The sequence below is a fragment of the Pezoporus occidentalis genome, unplaced genomic scaffold, assembly GCF_034315485.1.
Source record: "Pezoporus occidentalis ecotype Australia unplaced genomic scaffold, CSIRO_AGI_Poc_V1 ctg141, whole genome shotgun sequence".
In the NCBI taxonomy this organism is placed as follows: domain Eukaryota; kingdom Metazoa; phylum Chordata; class Aves; order Psittaciformes; family Psittacidae; genus Pezoporus; species Pezoporus occidentalis.
In genome coordinates this window covers 1,653,939-1,673,713 of record NW_026913220.1, presented here as the reverse complement: position 1 = coordinate 1,673,713, position 19,775 = coordinate 1,653,939, and the positions used below count along the sequence as shown (strand labels likewise).

General features: G+C 37.0%; 1 protein-coding gene across 13 annotated transcripts in view; it reads right to left on the bottom strand.

The window, feature by feature from the left end:
• Positions 1-19,775, bottom strand: part of SHC3 (SHC adaptor protein 3) — a 90,616-nt gene that overhangs the window by 55,015 nt on the left and 15,826 nt on the right. Inside the window, exons 3-7 of one of the 13 annotated variants that reach the window (XM_062609843.1) lie at positions 18,123-18,168; positions 6,000-7,348; positions 5,572-5,638; positions 4,819-4,973; positions 4,520-4,681 (exon numbers count right to left, since the gene is read on the bottom strand). In XM_062609843.1, the coding sequence (XP_062465827.1) occupies positions 4,520-4,669 (150 nt within the window). In that variant the 5' untranslated portion in view covers positions 4,670-4,681; positions 4,819-4,973; positions 5,572-5,638; positions 6,000-7,348; positions 18,123-18,168. The other 12 variants (XM_062609844.1, XM_062609847.1, XM_062609846.1 and 9 more) reach the window with 12 other exon arrangements.

The window sequence follows — 19,775 nt, the reverse complement described above, 5'->3', positions numbered from 1 at the left end:
TGGCTAGCACTGGGTACCTGTGCTGAGGATCACAGACTTTGAACTAAAGGATCGGTATTCAGTCCTATTATCACCATATGGCTGAAACACACAGCTCACTTCTTAAAGATGTGAACATCATTACAAACAGGATGCTTTGTGACTGTGTTCCTTATTAGAATCACAGGCACAAAATCATACCGAGTATGTTTTCACTCACGCTGTGTCAAACTACCAGTGATTAACCATTAACACTACTGCAACTTGACTGATAGAAACAGATTTTAAAACTGATTAAAAAAGAAAAAAAAAATCATTTTTTCTGTAATGAAGATAAATTTATTATCAACCAAAAAGAGAAACTAGAAAGTCTTGCTGTAATGCAATTAAAACAAATCAAAACAAACAAACAAAAAATTTAAACAAAACAAAACAAGTAGATTGTAAATTTGTCTTTATGTCTATTTAGAGGACTAAGAAGGAAGCAAGAAACCCTCTTCTTTTTTTTCTTACAGGCTATGCTGGACACCTTTCAAACAGGTGGGAAAAGAGTACTACCACAAAGCCAGGAAGCATTTGTATCTTGCTCCTACTTTAAACCAGAAGCAAATCAATTCTGGTTAGAACAGAAAGAAAAAAAAAGAAAAATATTCTTCAGAACAGCCCTGAAGTCTTCTAGGGGAAGGCCGCATATGCTGCAGTTTCCACCCTGTTAGCTCCATTTAAGGCTCTACTTCACAGCCTGGGTTACCCACTGAAGATAGAAGTAATTTTATAAATTCCACGTCTACTTGCAGAGATCTTCTAAAATCATGGCTGCCCTGCATATATATGCTGAAGGGAATACTACAGTGCATAATAAAAGGATGCAATAAGAGAATACAACACAGCAATTCAATTCATCTTTAAGCACACACTTAACTTTCAGCATACAGGAGTAGCCTCAATTGTTTCAATGAGAGTGTTCCTGTAAACAGTGTCATGCAGAAATATTTCCAGAACCAAAGCCTTTACTCTGTGATGTGTCTGAACAGCTTCACCAAAGACGTCCAGTTTCCTCAACAGACGTAAATTGATGTTATCCCCTCCCAAGACATAAAAGCGTTAAAATGTTAAAGAATGAATTGCAGTTATTCCTATATTCCTTTGATATTTTGCTATAATGTTAATAATTCAATATGGTTTTCATTTAAATATTATTTGCTTGGCTTATGGCGATTCTTTCAGATTAAGTTCTTTTTCCTTCCTATATCTCAGATATTACCTTGTATCTGGTTTTTAACACTAGCTTGACCTAGGTCTGTTCTTGGCTTTATGACTTGTTAGCTCTTTCAAATATACTGTATATAGGGATAAAAACTTATGCTGTATTCTTTTTCAGTTTACTCAGTTTTGAACTGCTGAGAAAAGGCATTTTAAACTCATCAACACTTGCTACAAAACTGAACCACAAGTAACCTAAAGACAGACACACATTTGCCTTTTGATTGTTGATTGTGCTCTTAGTTAAATGTAACAAACCCCTAAATGCCTATGCCATTACCCAATTAAATCCATCAGTAAGCATTTATTATTGGAAACAAACAAATTTCATTTAAACATGTAACTACTGTTACATTATAGCTATACATTTTTTTATCATATACATGTTTTTCTGACAACAGGAACATTCAGAATTACTCCCTACAGTAATCAGTCCCACTAAGGGGAAAACATTGAGCTCTTCAATGGCTTTCATCACAGCAAACTTTTTTTTTTTTCATTAATCCATAATTTGTTAAACTGTTTAGCAGTCGTATTAAACAAAATATCAGTACTTTACCACTTTATAGCTATGGTCATGATCTAATTTGTTACAAATTTTGTTTGCTTGTTTGTTTTTGTGAAGATTTTCCCATTAAAATAATACATAAAGATGCAACATGTAATCCATTGGGAGGAAAAAAAAAATACGGAAGGTACCAGTACTTTTATGGCTGAAATAATTCCATTGCAGCAGACTATGAATTTCAGTTCTTGTTTACCACAATCCTACAGCCACTTTTTAAGCATTAGTTACACTGCACATTTTAAATATGGGTAATATGTGAAAAAGTGGGGACAGCAGTAAAGTTACAGACTTGTAATACATTGCATACAGGAACTTCTGAGTCTCTTACTTCAGAAGATTGCAATGTTAGCTATCAAACTGCCCATCAGTTGCAATTTACAGTCACAGATACAATTTTCATGTTCTGAATGTGGATTAATAAGAAAATAGTAACTCAGTGCACATTTACACACAAAATTATAAAAGCTTTGCTGGTTAACAACAAATCTAATTTTTGTCTCATTTAACTAATGGCATATGGAATTTGCTGCAAGGCATATGGTACTAATTAAACATGGTCCCCCAGATAGTCAATATAGCCATGAGAAACATTCAAGGAATTTCCCTTCAGTGTACATTATCTGTGTATTGATTTGATGGTCTGAATGCATAAAAGCCCTGGGAACTAACAATGTTTAATGATGTGGGAACTGCACTTCTATTCTTATCTATATGAATGCAGCAGTTGCTGAGGAAAAATTTAAAATACCTAATGAACAGGCAAATTATGAACTAACCAGGATGGGTCTATTTTCATTCATTCACTCATTAACCTCTGATTTTGGTATTTACTTTTAAATTTTGTTTTTACATTTAGAGCACTGTTCTGTTAACTTCATATGCCAGAAAGCATGTAGTTTAAGGTACCACTCTATTTTTTTAATAGAAGCAACACTCCATATATTTTAGTGACACTAACGAACACCTAAAATGTAAGTTGCACAGTGCTAATGATTTATTTTGAAAATTCTAATACACGTAATGTGTACAAATACACTTACATGTATTTGACAACAGCTACACTAATTAAAATATCTGTTCTACTATCAGTGTTAGATATGGGTTAATTATTAACTTTAAATGCAAGTCCACTTGTATATAGTTTTAATTCTCTTCTCAATTCGAGGGTATCAGCTTTCTCTAGCATACAGAAGGTCAACCATTGAAAAAATCAGAAAATTGATACTGTATTTGTTCTGCTTCATGATGACCACTTGAGGTAAAACAGCAGAAGTGAATTCTCACAGTCATTACCTGCCTACTTACAATACCCTAAACCATAATAAAAAACTAAATGATAAAATGGCAAATGACCCCTTGTTAACCAGAATATTTCCATTCAAAAGAACTTCGAGGTCTCAACACTACTATATCTAGCATCAGTGGGCTATTTTCATCTAGACACTTCTCAAACAGCAACAGAGCAGCAGTTTGTGTTTTGAAAGGTAGCACTGACTCTTTTGTAGCTCTGGTAAATTTCAGAGTAGTAAAAGACAGTACAATTTCAACAGTGCTCTGAATTGGTCAACTTATTCAATCTACCACCACCACTAACAGAAAGAAAAACTGCTTCCTAGTGCTCCAACTGTTAAATGTGCACTCTGTTTTTGATAATGAAACTTCAGAAAAAAACAGTGAAAGGTAATCAACAAGACTGTCACTCAGTTTTAAAGCATCTTGATGTAAAGTCACACTGTGACTTTTACACCCAAATAACATGAGCTTAAAATAGACCTGTAGGCTTATTAATAGTCTGCTACAATACAGTTTAACACTTAAGATTCAAACACCACTTGGTAAATAGAACATGGGGATTGAAGAACAAATTCTGGACAGTAACGTTATTTTTATATTTTCTTCACACAGTGCTGGAAGGTGTAACCACAATCTTACCTGACTACAAAACCACTGCACATACCCTTCACTCAAAAGCTCTAATTTAACAGGTCATTTCAAAATAATTTCAAAGCATAGGGAAATACTACACTGTAAACTTAGAATTCTCTGCTCTTGACATGCTGTATCAAGGATCTGAAAAGAGCAGTAACATTTAAGGTGGCTGAATTCCCATTACGTAAAACAAGCTGCTTTCTCCTGCTGTACCCACGACGGTATTTCTATTTGTGCAACATGGGAAGAATGGTGCTCTGTGCCTTACTGCTCTAAGATTTCAAACATAATTTCACATTAAAAGCAAACACATTCTTAGAGTATTTTCAAACTGAAATATTATGCAAGATTAACTGTTCTTCTCACATCAAGGAGTCTTTCTTTCCTCCTGTACATTGCACCAGCATATTGAAAGCCTATGTATCCAAGACATATACAGTAAACTAGGTAACATTGAAAACCTAAATTCACCAGAAGGGAAAAAAACAAAAATGCCCCTCCCCCACAGAAAGTAAAAAACCCCCAGCTTTTAGCTTAGAAACAGTGTTCTTACACAGCTGTACCACATTATCTGACAAAAAACCTATTTGCAGGTTTGCTCTAATTTAACGCATTAACACAGCTTCCCAATCTGCCTTCCTGCATTTACATACCATACATTATGCACCAAAAAAAAAAGGAATATAAAATAGCAATCCTTTCAGCCTGTCTAGCCTGTCATCAAAACCAGCAGAGAATTTTTCATTGATAAAAGCAGAGAATGGAAGAAATCAGACCAACCTTCACAACGTACGTCACACCAGGTCCCAGGATCTTCTCACTCGAGTGCAGCCATCCCCGAGAGGGTTTACTGACAAAGCTACTATTTTGATTCCAGTCTTCACCTCCCAGGTGTATTTCCTCTGACCGTGTTTTTTTCCCCATACTCATCTTGCTCACGTCCTGCTGAGAACACGAAGTGGCAGAGACAAGGTTACATGTGTTGTCTGAAGCCCCTGCTGCTGAGCCAGAAGCACTCGAGCTTCCCTGCAACTTGGAGACAGCAAGCTCCTTTACTGCAGAGGAGAGATTTTTGATACCCAAAAGGCTGCCTGTGCTAGAGAGTTTCAAGTGGGACACTTTATGGATAAGGGTGCACAGGGTGGTGGGTCCATCTTCATGGTCCTTGCGGAGAACATCTGGTGAGACCAGGTACGAAGGTGTTGTTGAAGTCGTAGAAACTGCTGAGACCTTGCTGTTCATGGACAAATTGTGAATAAGATCATCAACTGATGTCACCGAATCATTCCTGAAGCGGTTATACTTGGTACGTTGAAGCATGCCCTTTTATCTGGTTTCCTGCATATGTTCTGGCAAATCTGATGCCAACGCAGGAGATGCCTGTGCTAACATAGCAGGCGATTCATAACAACACGGACAGATATCAAGGTTGTGGGGTAAAAAAGATAAGAGTATAAGGAAGAACAAAAAAAAAAAAATAAGTATTTTTAAGAAAATTCTTATGGTTCCCCTTGAAGGTTGGGAGAAGTAACAGTTTTCTGTGACAGAGATCCCAATCCTGCTTAGAGCTGCCAACTCGCTCACAGCAAAAGCATGACTCACACAAATGAGAAGGACCCTTTTCAACAAAAGGCTCAGTGAACACTGCAAATCACTTCCTGTAGCAAAAAAAAAAAAGGGAAAAAAAAAAAAAGAAAACCATCCACCCACTTACAGCACACTAGCACCAATCAATTCTCAAATTTCCTTTTCCTACCTTCTCAAACAGATATTTCTTTCCAACCTTTAATTCCTCATCACCACAACACCCTTTTGGTACCAGAGGCAATTACCTTTAAAACTGAATTGACAACCCTGATGAAACACCACACTGTTCTTCCACCTCACATATCTGTGAATCTATAACGAAGTCACAATTAGATAGGAAATATTTAAATAGTATTTACACATATACCTCCTCCCCCCTTCCAGAACACTGACACCTTAAAGGTTTTCAGAACAGATGACAGAACTAAATGATATACACATTTTCTTCTACAAAAGGAGCCTAAGACAAGTGCCTTTGTGTCACTGCTGTCTCTCACAGAAACTGTTACATTGAATTCTTGATAGAGAATTAAATAATTCTGCCCTGTTACTCCACAACAACCTTCTATTTTAATGCAGGAATTACATAAGTACCGATGTGTGAAGAAATGTGTTTTTCTGATGTCCAACGACAGGCTTAATAGATGTTTTTTCTTTAACCACTGATATTTACTCTGAATAAAAACATTAAGAGGGTCTCCAATTCACTGGAATATGTGGTGTGATTCTGAAAAACTGAAAAAAAAAACGCTAAAAGAACAGTCAAAAGTCCAGGTAGCAGCAAACAGACATCCTGTAATGAAAAACAAAAAAATGAACCAGGTCTTATTAAGCATAAATATCAGCCACAAACACCTGATCTGAGAAGTAGGAAAACATGCAGAAAACAGGAATTTCATTTCTCTTACTTTAAAAAAAACAAACAAACAAACAAAAAAAAAACAAGATGTGTGCAGCATTGCGATACACAATGTCCATCACAAGCCCCAGTATGGCTTTCCTATATAAACTGATCTTTGCAAAACATCATTTGCATGTAGGACAATACACTGCATTATAAACAAATTGAGACTACGGAATTTGCATAGTGCAAAGCTGCTTTTTAAACAAATTACTAATTGCAGGACAATTTAAAGGAAAAATCCCATGGAATTCCTTCCCTCTCCCATGAATAAAGGCTGCAGTATACAAAGTGCAAACACAGAGAAACAGCCAGCTCAAATACAGGTATTTAATTAGTATATTCATGACATTAAATTAAGTCAGCACCTCTTATCCCAGCAGTGATGAGTAATGGCAATGTCCTAGTCAGTGCAAAAGCAGGTTTCTAGTGATCTGCAGAACAGCCTTTCATCACCACACTGCGAACCTGCTACAGCATCCACACAGCATTCATTCCTCTCTTCATCCTCCTAGCATAGCAACAGCAAATATACACATCGCAGTCTATTTTTACGTGACTCTACTGCCCAGAAAACCCTACTGGTCCCAAACAGTTCTCTTCGTTAGAAGTGGCTAGCAAAACTGAAAAATGTGAATGAGTTTCTGTGCGTGTGAATGAAAGGGCTGGCTAGCATCCCCACATTTCTGTGAATGAAGCAAGGCCTCTCAGCCTCTGCCAGGCAATCCCTTGGGTGCTCACCAGCCCAGCCAATACCAGCCGGCTCTGATGACTCATTCAGCAAAGCCTAGCTAAATAGTGGAAGATCCCATTTCCAGCACAGGCGGCACCGCTTTTGCGGCAACACTGGGAAATGCAGCTGGCGTCTTAGCAGATGAGGGTGGGTCGCAAAGCCCCCATGGAAGAGAGGGTGTTGCCAAAAAAATGCATGGGGTGTCCACAGGGGTGGCAGGTGAGGAAAACCTGGAAGCCCGGTCTGGGTTTCTCCCCGACGTGTTCATTCAGCCGGTTCATTTACATCCAGGATGGGAACATGAATGCGCACATTTCGTTTGATGTTCGATTGTTCTCCCTGTGCACCAGCAGATTCACAGATTTTACAAGTTTGCCTTCAGAGACCCCTGATGAAAGAAAAAAAAAAAAAAGGTTAAAATAAAAAAAAAAAACAAACACAAAACAAAGAAAAATAAAACCTTGCGGGGAAAAAAAAAAAAAAAAGCATATGTTTATTCTCCAAGGACCAGCTTCTGACACTGCTTCGCTGGACACAGAAACACTACCAGGACATCCAATGGGTGTTGTGCTCTCCTGGAAATCTGACATTAGACATTGCAAGGGAGTAGTAGCCACTGAATTACCTGGTGCTTGAAAACTGGTGCTTATTTCAGTGTCTGGATGGGAGCTGATCTCCTTTATAAACCCAGCCATAAACTGGAAGAATTAAATGCTTTAAAACCTTGCCTTTTATAGTTCCTGAGACTAGAAAAGGTCAGTAATTTTGCCCTACAGGCAGCAGGTTCAAATCCAACTCCAGGAAATAATGAATTAAATTAGGAAACCTTGTAATAGGCATAAACTGCAATTAAAAATAGCACCTAGTTAATTCTAGCTATTGCTGAACGTTATAATGCGTCTGACATTTCCAACAACATGCCTGTAGCTTGCACACTGACTATACCATGCAAGCCTTAAACAAGATTGTTACTACTGTTATCATAGCACAATTGAAAGCAAGACATTCAAGTCACGCTTTCTCTCTAATCTGTCTGCACCTATGCACCTATGCCAGGTCAGCTAGTAAAGTGGATCCAAGTTGAAAATAAGCTTTTTTTTTTTTTTTTCCTTTTTACAGTGATATGAGCCAGACACTGCTACCATGAGTAATAAATGGCTATGGAATAATAAGCTCATTGTTGCCTCAATAATGCAATGGCAGGTAGAAATTCAATGCTGATAAATGCAAAATAATACATAATCCTAGCAATGCATACACTATGAGAGGGTGTACACTGCCTCTGACGAAGTACAGAACTTCTTATGATCCACTGGTAGTTTTGGCATCTCTGACCATTCTGTCTTTGTTGTTTTTTTTCTCTGTTGTTTTTTCAGTTCCATTTTCTCACGGATCCTCCTCTCACCCTAATACAGTTTGTGTCTCATGCAACTATTCTTCTTTTTCACCCTCCAAGTGACTCCCAGGGGCTCATCCTGAGCTGCCACCTTTTTTCTTTCTGTATCTACCTTAACTGCCTCTGTAGCCAGTACTTCAGAAGCAAGTAAGTTTTATTGGAAGCAAAGGGAAGGGGGACAAGACTAGAGGGAGGAAAAGGGACAAACTTCTTTTTTTTTTTTTTGGGATGAGATCTAAAAGGATTTAAATTGTTGTAGGTGCAAAGGTAGGAGACATTGTTCATACACAAGGTAAACCCCGTAAGATGGTGAAACCACCATAAAGAGGAAACACAGGCAGTAAAACTGATAAGTTACACAACCTGTAGTAAGAAACTCTCCTGAATGCAAAAAAGGTGACTTTTAGTGACCCATATTTACAGAAATATGAATTGTATAATCAGAATGAGCAGAAGTATCTAGTTCCAGGAACACACTCTGGTTAACTATGTACTCTATAAAAACAAGTGCTAGAAATTGTTAAAATTCTGCTGAAAGCCTATTTGTGTTTTAACTTCCACCAGTGACAGTAAAATCGTTTGTGGACTAAACTGAATTTTTTTTAAAAATGAGCATAAGAAAGACAATGACTTTGGGAAAAAATCCAAACAGAATTTGGGTTAGCTAAGTTATAAGAAACAGTGAATATGCCAGACAAAATTTAATACAGATGCTGCTATTAGTTTTAATTGCAGCATACAAAATATAGGCATAGGGCCATCATAGTTGACATTCCTCTTTGCAACAAGCCCCAAACAATTAATGTTACTATGATGCAGCATTAAGCCGTCAGTAAATAGGATGGTATTTCTCACACTGTAATATGATGGACACAAGTGTTAATGCTCTGCTATAGTAAATCATCTTGCAGAATCCTTAAAACCACAAATGGTCAATTCCTCACATAAAAAAAAACAGTATTTTGATAGTACAAGGGTTTCTAACATCCTGTGGGGACATTTCTTCTCTTGATCAGTTAATTCAGAAGGGAAAATACTAGCCTTCCTTGCACAAACTAGATATATACCAGAAATCTCTCATCCATGTATTAATCAGCCTAATTCAGCTTTATGTAAGACAACCTCTGATGATGTAGTTACAGACAAACAAGATAAAATCAAGACAAGCTAAAAAGGATTATGATCTAACCTTCTCAAGAAGGTATGTATGTGTTTTAATAAAAAAAAGTTTCTAAATGATTTTATCTTTTCTGTTTGCACATACTTACTACATCATAGTCTGTCTTCCCCTGTGTCTCCAACTCACCTGCACGCAGACTATGTTACATGTTCATGTGATTTCATGGGAGACTCATCACATAACTGGTAGAAAGAAGGAAAGGCACTGAAGTTTCCATCAGTGTAATGAAGAGCCGTGACAATGTAGCTCTACTTCAAAACATTTTGCAGGGAAAAAAAAAAACAAAAACAAAAACCCAACAAAAAACACACAGACTGGGCTCACTCAGTTTTTTTTCCATGCTGGGTGTTTGAGTCAGACCTTGGGTTACTGTCCTACACAGAAAATGCCCCAACAACAAAAAAAAAAACAAACAATCACAGAATCATAGAATAGTTAGGGTTGGAAGGGACCTTATCATCTACTTCCAATCCCCCTGGCATGGGCAGGGACACCTCACACTAAACCATGTCACCAGGTTCTGTGCAGCCTGGCCTTGAACACGGCCAGGGATGGAGCATTCACAACCTCCCTGGACAACCCATTCTACTGCCTCACCACCCTCACAGTAAAGAACTTCTTCCTTATATCTAACCTGAGCTTCCCTTGTTTAAGTTTGAACCTGTTACCCCTTGTCCTATGGCTACAGTCCCTAATAAAGAGTCCCTCCGCAGCATCTGTGTAGGCCCCCTTCAGATACTGGAAGGCTGCTATGAGGTCTCCATGCAGCCTTCTCTTCTCCAGGCTGAACAGCCCCAACTTTCTCAGCCTGTCTTCATACAGGAGGTGCTTCAGTCCCCTGATCATCCTCATGGCCCTCCTCTGGACTTGCTCCAGCAGTTCCATAGTTCCAAAGGACTGTAGGCAAAAGCTATGGATCCCCCCTAGCAAAAAAACACAACCCCAAAAAAACTCCACAACACCAAACCAACCCCCAAAAAACCCCAAACCTAATTTTTAACAACTTCTAGTTGATTTACTTCAGAAAAAAACTCCTGTAAATTCCCTCCTTCTTCCTTTCATTCTCGCCCCTTTTCTCTCTCCCAGAGTTTTGCGGTTTCCATGGCAACCTTATTGCTAAGGGTGGGCTGTGACAGTAAATGGGAGCATTATTTGCAGCTCTGCAAGTTACTTCTCTGGAAAACTACATTGTTGGAAGTATTACTGTTGAAAATCAGTGATCATCAATCATTAATGATCAACTTCCAACTTAAGTTCCATCAGTGGAATGTAAAATTAAAGTCTGAAATAAGCCTACAGATTTCCATGTGGATGCTTCACTTTTGAGTCAGAAGCTGACCCTAAACAAGGAGGATGTTAGTTTCTGTTAGCTGAAAATACTGAAACAATTCTATCTTAAGACATTTTCACCCTGCAAAATATGACATGAAATATTTGGAAGAAAATGAAACTTGTAATTCCTTCTGCTCCATTTGTGGTTCCTGGGGGCCTATTATTAAAAGTCAACGTACTACAGAAGTTCAGATTAAAGATGGATCTCAGATAATACCTGAATCTGAACATGACACTAAGCTTTTGCAATGCTGGATCAAATAGAGGAGTGCATTAAAATCTGCAAACCAGCACTAAATCAACTTTGTAACATGGGACCTGCTCTTAAGAAAACCCACATTTTACAGCAAATTTTTCCTTTCTCTAAGCCAGTCCCAGAAATAAGAGAAATGGCAGCAGTGTAATAGGGCTTTATTTCCCAAATACAACCTAAAGCTCAGCCACGTCTGTGTGGCTGCCTGTACCTGTCACAGCCATTTGTGGACACTCTTCTTTCTCCCTGTCCCAAGCTACCCACAGCCATCTGCACCAGAAGCCAAACTCCAGAGCCAGCATATTAGCCTAAACAGGGACTCTGCTTCCCAAAGAAATATCTTCCAGTCATGTTTTCCTCTCTGTCCACAAACTACCACTTGGTTGACAAACTGTACTGTATGGTGGATACTTTAGCAAGAGGCCCATAACCTTCCCTCTGGTCCTATGATGCACTCATACTGATGGAAATGGCAGCTCTTCTGGGCATGTATGAATTAACATCCAAGGGTCTCCAAGTGTTTTTACTTTGAGCAATCTGAAAAATTGGCGACTCAGAGGAGAAAGTAAATAGCAATCAGTTCACTGACAATTACACAAGAACTCTTTCTGCTCACTCTCTCTGATGAGAAGCCAGTCATTTGTTTCTTTGTTAACCCAGTGTCTTTTTGGTTCTCATTCATGAGATGCATTTAATAATTCAGTTGTTCTCTTTTCTACTTTGTAGTAAGGTGCCTATTTTTGTTCTTGTGCTTTTTGGTAGGGTTTTTTTAATTTTTTTTTTTAATTCTGTTTATATCTTACCTTTTTTTCTGCTTATATCTTATTTTCCTAAAAATGGTTTGTGAAGTTGCTTTACAAAACAAGTGTATGAAGTTCTCAGCTTCTTGTTTATTTTAATAGGAGGGAAATTTCATCACAGCTTTTCCCAACTCAAATTGAAGTCTGGCAATTTTAACTGTTTCCGAATTTGTGTACAAGATTTCTTAGGAAACCTGATTAAAATGCAGAAAAATACCTATGAGGTTTATTTTATTAAAATAATTTATTAAAATATACCATTGGTTGCCAATCAAAAAGTATGTTTATTTTAATGGACATTTAAATTGTTTTATTAATATTTTCTTTTCTAAATAACAAAAAATTATGCATTGATTATACAGTATACATATAAATATGCGTTTGTATGTATAGAAATAAGAAGATTTATAATCTAGTACCTACCCTTTATTAGGATGGCTAAATACTGGCAAGAAGAGCACCAATGGAAAGGATGAGGTAGAGAAATGCACAATGCTCTTGTTTATATCTTCTGGCATCAGGCAGGGCTAACTGTACCTTGTCTGAGCAGACAGCAGTAAATTAAAAATACTGAACTTTCCCAAATCCATGTGTTTCCCCTCCCCTAATTAAAAGGGTATAATCAAAATTGTAAGAACTGAAACCCAATCGAGAGCATAAATGGTCATCTCTGTCTTATGCTGCATATTAGTAGTACAAACTGCTGGCCTGAGTCATTGTACCTGTTTGCATTAATGTTGCTTGTCATCTGACCTGAAGTGATGGTTAACATCTTCCTGGGTACAGTCATACAGAAGAGGTATCCACAGATGTGTACATATGCATGTGCACAGGCAGTGGCAGACATTGATCCCAGCTCACAGTTCCAGATGGGAGAAAAAGGCATTGAAGCTACCACAGAGGCTGAGAAGGCCTGTTATGGAAGTAAAGCAGAAGGAAAGATCCTACTAAGTGGAACTTAGGAAATAATTCTTAATACCTGACAGCAACAGTAATGCTGTATCTCCAGGTAGTTCAGTAAGTTTAAATAATACCTGCCAGCAACTGTACTGCTGTATCTCCGGGTAGTTCCACAAGTTTACATGACAGCACATCTGCAAGACTATCTGTACACTATCATTACAGTCAACATGTTAGCATTGTATAAATGTGGATTGTCTACTGTTATTATTCACTTTGGGACAGGAAAGAGTACGGATCTATACTGTTATGAAATTATTATCTGCCACTGAATTAACATGTTAAGCCTCTTCTCCAACAGTTATTACTGGCCACCATAAACTGCAATTACCCTTAAGTTAATACTTTAACACTACTAGCAGCTCTTTAACTCTCTAGGATTAACAAAACAATGCCGCAGCAGTGCTTTGTCCTGCTGAAGCTGCTAAGCTACCCAAATGCAAGAAACTATACCAGCAAAACCATGATTTTGCACATAACATTGTGTAAATACTAAGAGTCTGCTTTTGCACAGCACCTGACCAACATATGCCTGGCCAGCATATCTAAACTGGCAGAAGTCTGTTGTTTAGCTACAAGCATTAGGATTCCCATGTGGCTACAAAAAAAACTAAAAACTCAATAATGCCAAAATAAGTCTACGGCACAAAATTCTGCATCAGAATAAATATACATCTGCCTCCTGTGCAGCGACTCTAGTATTGACATGAATGTTCACGGACCGCCATGACAACAGTGAAATGAGAGAAAAAAACTATATTAGGAGGTTTCAGTATAGTGAGGTGTGGGTAGATGGCAATGTTCCTGGACTGACCCTTTTTTATCTTGCCAGTAACGTTTTAATTTTAACATTTTTGGACAAAAGTCTTTTATGAAAAAGCAGAACATTCTTTTCTTTTCTTTTTTTTTTTAAAAAAAGTTCTATATGCATAAATTATATTTAACTGCTCTATACTACATCTTTGTAACTCGTAACATGCAGACACTTTCATCCCATGTACACACACAGCCATTCCACGCAATAAACGTTCAGTCATGCAAAACTAACACCTGCCCTCTGCTGTCCAAGCTGCAAAAGAAGCTGGAAGGAGTTTTTCCCTTCTACAAAGCACATTAACTCTCACTAGAGCATTAGGATTTATGGGCAACTAGATCACCAACCTACTAATCACACCTAAAAGAGGGAGTAAGGAGAATGAAGAACTTGTATGTAAGTCCCTGCAAAGCCATGTTACTGCAGTGAGAAGTGTGGGCCATCAGAACATAAGACCACAACTTAATCCTGTTTCAGAAGGCAGCAATGTCTTGCTCACCTGTCTCATCTGTTCAGAAGCATATTGCACCCACCAGCAACCCTGCTTCAGTTGCTGCATCAGCTTTTCATGCTTTTGAAAGGAAACTGTCTATAAATGGTCACCTATAGGTAACCCATCTTCTTCAGCTTTGAGGAGGTCCTTTGCAGCAGAGGTGATGTTTACATCACTTAAGGAAAAGGATGAATGCATGAGCAGTGTAGGGAAGATCATATGGTTCATTCTTTTGTAATTTTTAATTATGTCCACAAAATTGTCTTGTAGCTATGAAGCAGCAAACAGATCAAAAGGATGACTAAGAAAAAAAAAAGAATTGAATTCTTCATAACAAAAACTTAAAATCTAATGCTTTTAATAAACATGTTCTACATATTATCAGGGATATTACCAGTACTGCAAAACTGCACAGATAACATCAAAGACATGGGCAATACAACCAACATGATTAGTAGCAGGAGTTGTTTTGCTATCAATATGTTGGAGTGAAAAGACTTTGCAGTATGCCACAGAGAAGTGTTTACATTTAGGAGAAACAATGATTTGCTAATCTAAGTTTGGAGCTTCAGACCATATACTCTGTTCTCTAAAATCCTGAGACTATTCATATGCCCTTGATCTATCTCACAAAATATGCCAACCTACCTTTCATCTCTGTCCTCATGCAGACTGGGATAAACCTGTCATAACTGCTTAAAAAAAATCACTTCACAGTACCTCAGCACATCATTGTACTTTGGTACACTTGTTTTTATTATGGTTATCTCAGTTATCATCTCTTATACTAACACTCAGAAATTGAAAATCTGAGCTTGCCGATTTGCCAAGTTCCACATACTAAAACAATTAGAACCAGTTCAGCTCACACATCAAAGGCTCCCTTCACCGTGACCATGATTACTATCATGAATTAGAATACAAAACTCAGGATTCCTCAGTATTTTGGCAGGTCTCAACAACTGGTCCAGCTGTTCAGTTGGACATTCATCTCAACAGCATTAAATATGACACCATGGAATTTGCAGTTAACCAACATGCTTGAAATAAGCTTACCCCTAATATGCACAGTTAATAATACCTAGAACAAAAGGTAAAAAGGAAGCACTGTTAATACCTACTCTAATCTTTCACACAGCACAGGGAACATGTCTTCTGAGAATTAATTCTTCACTGGACCACTGTTACTTTCAAGGAAAACACCTAGCATTTAATAGAAATTCAGAGGGACTGTCAAAATTCAGGGTAAATTGCTAGTGTAATCTAATTACCTCACCCAAATGTTTGCAAGCAAAAGCATAAAACAAAACCACCTCACATTACACTTTCAATTAGCATGAGGAGATGAGGTGGTTTTCTAGGTTCAAGGCTTAAAAATGTTAGTAGCTACCAGCACTGGGCATACTCCTACATTATGCAGCCTAATGTTATAGACAGATTTGTCCCCACCTGCCATGATTCATGCAGTCCAGTCAGGTAATACAGTAACATTATCCAACAGAGCAAGGGCATAATCCACAGGTAAAAGCATACACAAGTTTCTGGATCCTGATTATGGACCCCATGAGTAATGATATTCTGCTGTTACTTCTAATTTTGATGTAAAATTGTGGAAGCCCTCACTGAAAGAAGAATGAAAAGAATTCTGAGGCTGTGCAGGGCACTATTGCCAGGGAGAGTGATGGGCAAGGGAGGGAACATACTTAGCAAAAACAAGCTCTGGCAATGTACCCTAATTGTTGGCCCTTCTAGCACTGGTGTCTAAAATGCAGCCACATAACGAATATTTTTAGTAAACAAAATGCTCATATGAAAAATAATTTTACTGTTTCTTTGATAATATCCTTGCCCTCAGATAAAGTAGACAAAGTGTATATATATATATTTATATACACATACACACACATGCTTTCCCTGCCCTTCCTTTCATATGTAACCAAGACAAAGAAGCATTTTATTTCTAAGGCTCTTTTTCTCTTGATGTATATTGATATGCTGACTCCTACTATGCACACAATTTTTCTGTAATTTGAACACTTTATAAATACCAAGTAGCAAAATCAGCAGACAACTTACATAATTCTTTTTTTCTCTCATCACTATGCAATAATGCATGATGGGAAACGATGCACATATTTCAACTTGCTAACTAATGCTGCTTTCAACCTTACTTGACCATTCTCTCCTGAAACTGCATTTTTATTGGAGAATGCCAGTGTCAGTGTTCAAAGCATATCACATTCTTCAAAGACTACCTCTTGAAATTAGCAAGAATATTAGACCAATTTTAATTTCATTAAAGACAGCACTAGATTTAAAAATATGTAGTATTTAAGGATGCCAGGTTTCTTCTGTTAACGGGAGTCATACATTTCAAAATCAACATTTGATTCCACGAGACATTCAATTGTACTTGATATGGAGATTGGTTCTGGTGTTTGTAGGGTTAACCGATTGAGTCGTGACTACTTGTAACTGTCAAATTCTCTCCAAGGATAAATAATTAAAGCTTCAGGAAGAATAAGCACACAGGAAGTGGTGGAGATTGGATGTACGTAGGTGTTGAGGACATTCATTTTTATCCAGTCGTTGAATAAAAAACACATTATTCATGCAATCTTGTTCATTCACTGCTACGTGACCTGCACCACAATAGAAGACTGCAGCATCCAGTGCTGAACTGCATTCAAGGCAACGATGAGAGGACTCAAACAGTATCAGCATACCAGAGCAAAATGCTACACTGTAGGTGTATATGCAGGCTTTAGTTAATGCTGTAGCTCTTATGACTAATGCTGCAATGACACAAAAAAACTGTTTCTTGTAAAATGTCTTCCTTTGGGTACAATAAAAATAGCAAGTATTAGCCTTAAAGTGAAATGATTTCACTTTCTCTTCAGCTTAGGTCTCCCAAGTGTTGTTAATGATCACTTTCAGGTGAAAAAAACCCAACCCATACTAAATAAAATTATTCATTAACTTGCAAAGCAAAGCAAATGCAACACATTGTAGTATTTGGGGTGCAAAAATCTTGAAAAGAAATATTCCAATAAAGTGAACACTGAAAGGTGTAAAATCTACAGCAAAGCAACCTTAGCTGTGAAGAAAAAAAAAAAAAAGCCAAAAAAAAAACCAGAAAAACAACTCTTTTTTTTTTCTGTTTCTTCCTGGGGTATTTTAAAAGCACAAGAACAGCTCCCTGCTTTGAAATAGATTCCTTTGCCTTCACATTCCTATTTCTGTCCCATATTTACTCACTGCAAATTCTATCTTTGGCTTGATACCTCATATGCCTGTTAACTACTCTGTTAAGCAGTTGTTTGCTTGTTTGAGTATCTGTATAGCATATCCAAAAGGTTAAAACTCTAAAAAGGTTTAAAAAAAAAACTTTAAAAAAGGTTAAAACAAAAAACAAACAAGACCCTAAGGAAAAAATCAACCAATAACTGCTAAAAAGTCAGATATCTACAATCCCATATTAAGGTCCATGGTTACTGGAAAGCAAGGCACTTGCTGAAGTATTCATCTCATCTCCCACAACTACCTACTCACTCTGGCATTTTTAAATACCAGATCAGTTACATCATTCTTAGTAGCAGATGTTACAGCTTCATATCTTATATCCAAGCACAGGCTCAACTGATGAGGATTTTTACTTTCATTTATCATGAAATGCAATGATCCTGTAAAAAAGTCTTGAAAGCTGAAGAATCCCCTAACGACAAATCTGAGTGTTTCAAATGTTATCAGAATAAAAACTCATTTTATTTTGACATGAAAGACAAAAGTAATCCAAAAACACTGTCCACAGATTTAAAGCATGTAGGCATGAGAAAAAAATAGTTTCTTATCACAAAAAAATAAATAAATAAAAAAAAAACAACAAAAAACAGACAACTGAAAAAGAACCTAAGGAGATTTTAAAACTACAAACTTTGCTACTAAATATGCTTCCTTGGAGAATTAATGAAAAACAGTATCTGCAGAAAAAAATGGATGCACATGAGAAAAAGAATTAAGGTCCTCACAGATTAAAAGAGAATTACATAGAGGTTGTTAAAAAGAAGATGAAAGCAGAAGGAAGGAAAAGAAAAATTAGACTAGAAATGTACCTGAAGAATAAATTAGCAAAAGACTTTGCAGAAATTTGGAAATATATTAATGGTTGAAATAGGACAAGTTTAATTGAGAAATAATTGGCAAACTTAAAAATATCAAAATCCTCAAAGAAAATCAGGTTATTTTGCCTTGGACAGGGCAACTAGGTCTCTTAACAGAGACTTGAAGATATTATCAAAGATTATTTGGAGAAAAAAAAATAAAAAAATCATAGATAATATTTATTCTGAAAAAAAACCTGTTCCCTGCTTGCAAACTGCAACAAAGCATTAAACAATTTACTGGAAAAATTCACAAAACACAACAAAGTTATCTTACTGCTATACTAAACGGCGTGTGATAAAGCTCCCATAGAAGAGAATGGTCCCTTCAAAAACGCACTGCTATCAAATACAGAATTAGGAACCAGTATGAAAGTTTAGGTAACAGGTTACTCCTCCTCCACTTGCGTTAAAGGTAAGAAGAGCACTGGAGAGAATCTGAAATTGAAAAATACTGAAAAATTAAAAAGGCAAAGTCTCTCCTTTGTGCTCTTCATTGGTCACCCTTTTCACTGAAGTCCTAGTGTAAAAATGTATTGCTATAACAGGACAACATGAGATATAATTAATCTAAAGAATTATCCTGTGTCCCAGTGATGTAGTACTAATGGTTACCAGTGTTGTAAAACATTTGCCTTGTATTTTGAAAGAAATTAATCAAGATAGTGATAAACCACCTTAGAACAGTAAACATTATTTATGTTGGGATCCAAGATTATCTAGCTCCTTACGGTTACATTTGTGTGATATTAACAACTGTGTGACATTACTGAGGAGAAAATAGTTTTTCTAATGTTAATAAGGAATACAATATTAACATCTCAATACTGTTTCAAAATTGCAAAATGATTAACTGGAATGGAAGAGTAACACAATTCTGCATTTATAATGGGCAGGTCATAAAACACTAGTCATATCCATGATAGATTCGTTTCAGGGTTTAGCCCAGAAAAGGTTACTGACTTGAGAAAAGGGCACTGCTGACAGTGCTGGAAGCCAGACTTTTGACTGCATGTTTTATGAAAAAGAGGACATTCTCTCAATGTTACTGGCATAGAAGAAAAAAAGAAAATAAAGACTTTCCATTTTAAAAAAGCTGGCTACAACCAGGTAGCTTTCGTAATTCATGATTTGTGGTATTTGTGAAAAAACACTTCCTAGATAATAAGAGGTTGACCAACACGAGTCTTTTCAGAGCAACAAATGAAGGTGATGAATGAGATCTATTGCTTGGAAAGTTCAGATATGTCAATGAGAATTCAATGTGTTTAAAATAGCCACAGAAAGCCATCTCAAGTATAATTATAGCATCTCACCAGAAATGCAACATGACCATAAACAGCAGAACTGTTTTTATCCCACCCATATATAACACGTCTCTAACAAGTTAATATACAGATTGCAGGTGGGAGTTTCCAGTTTCAAAG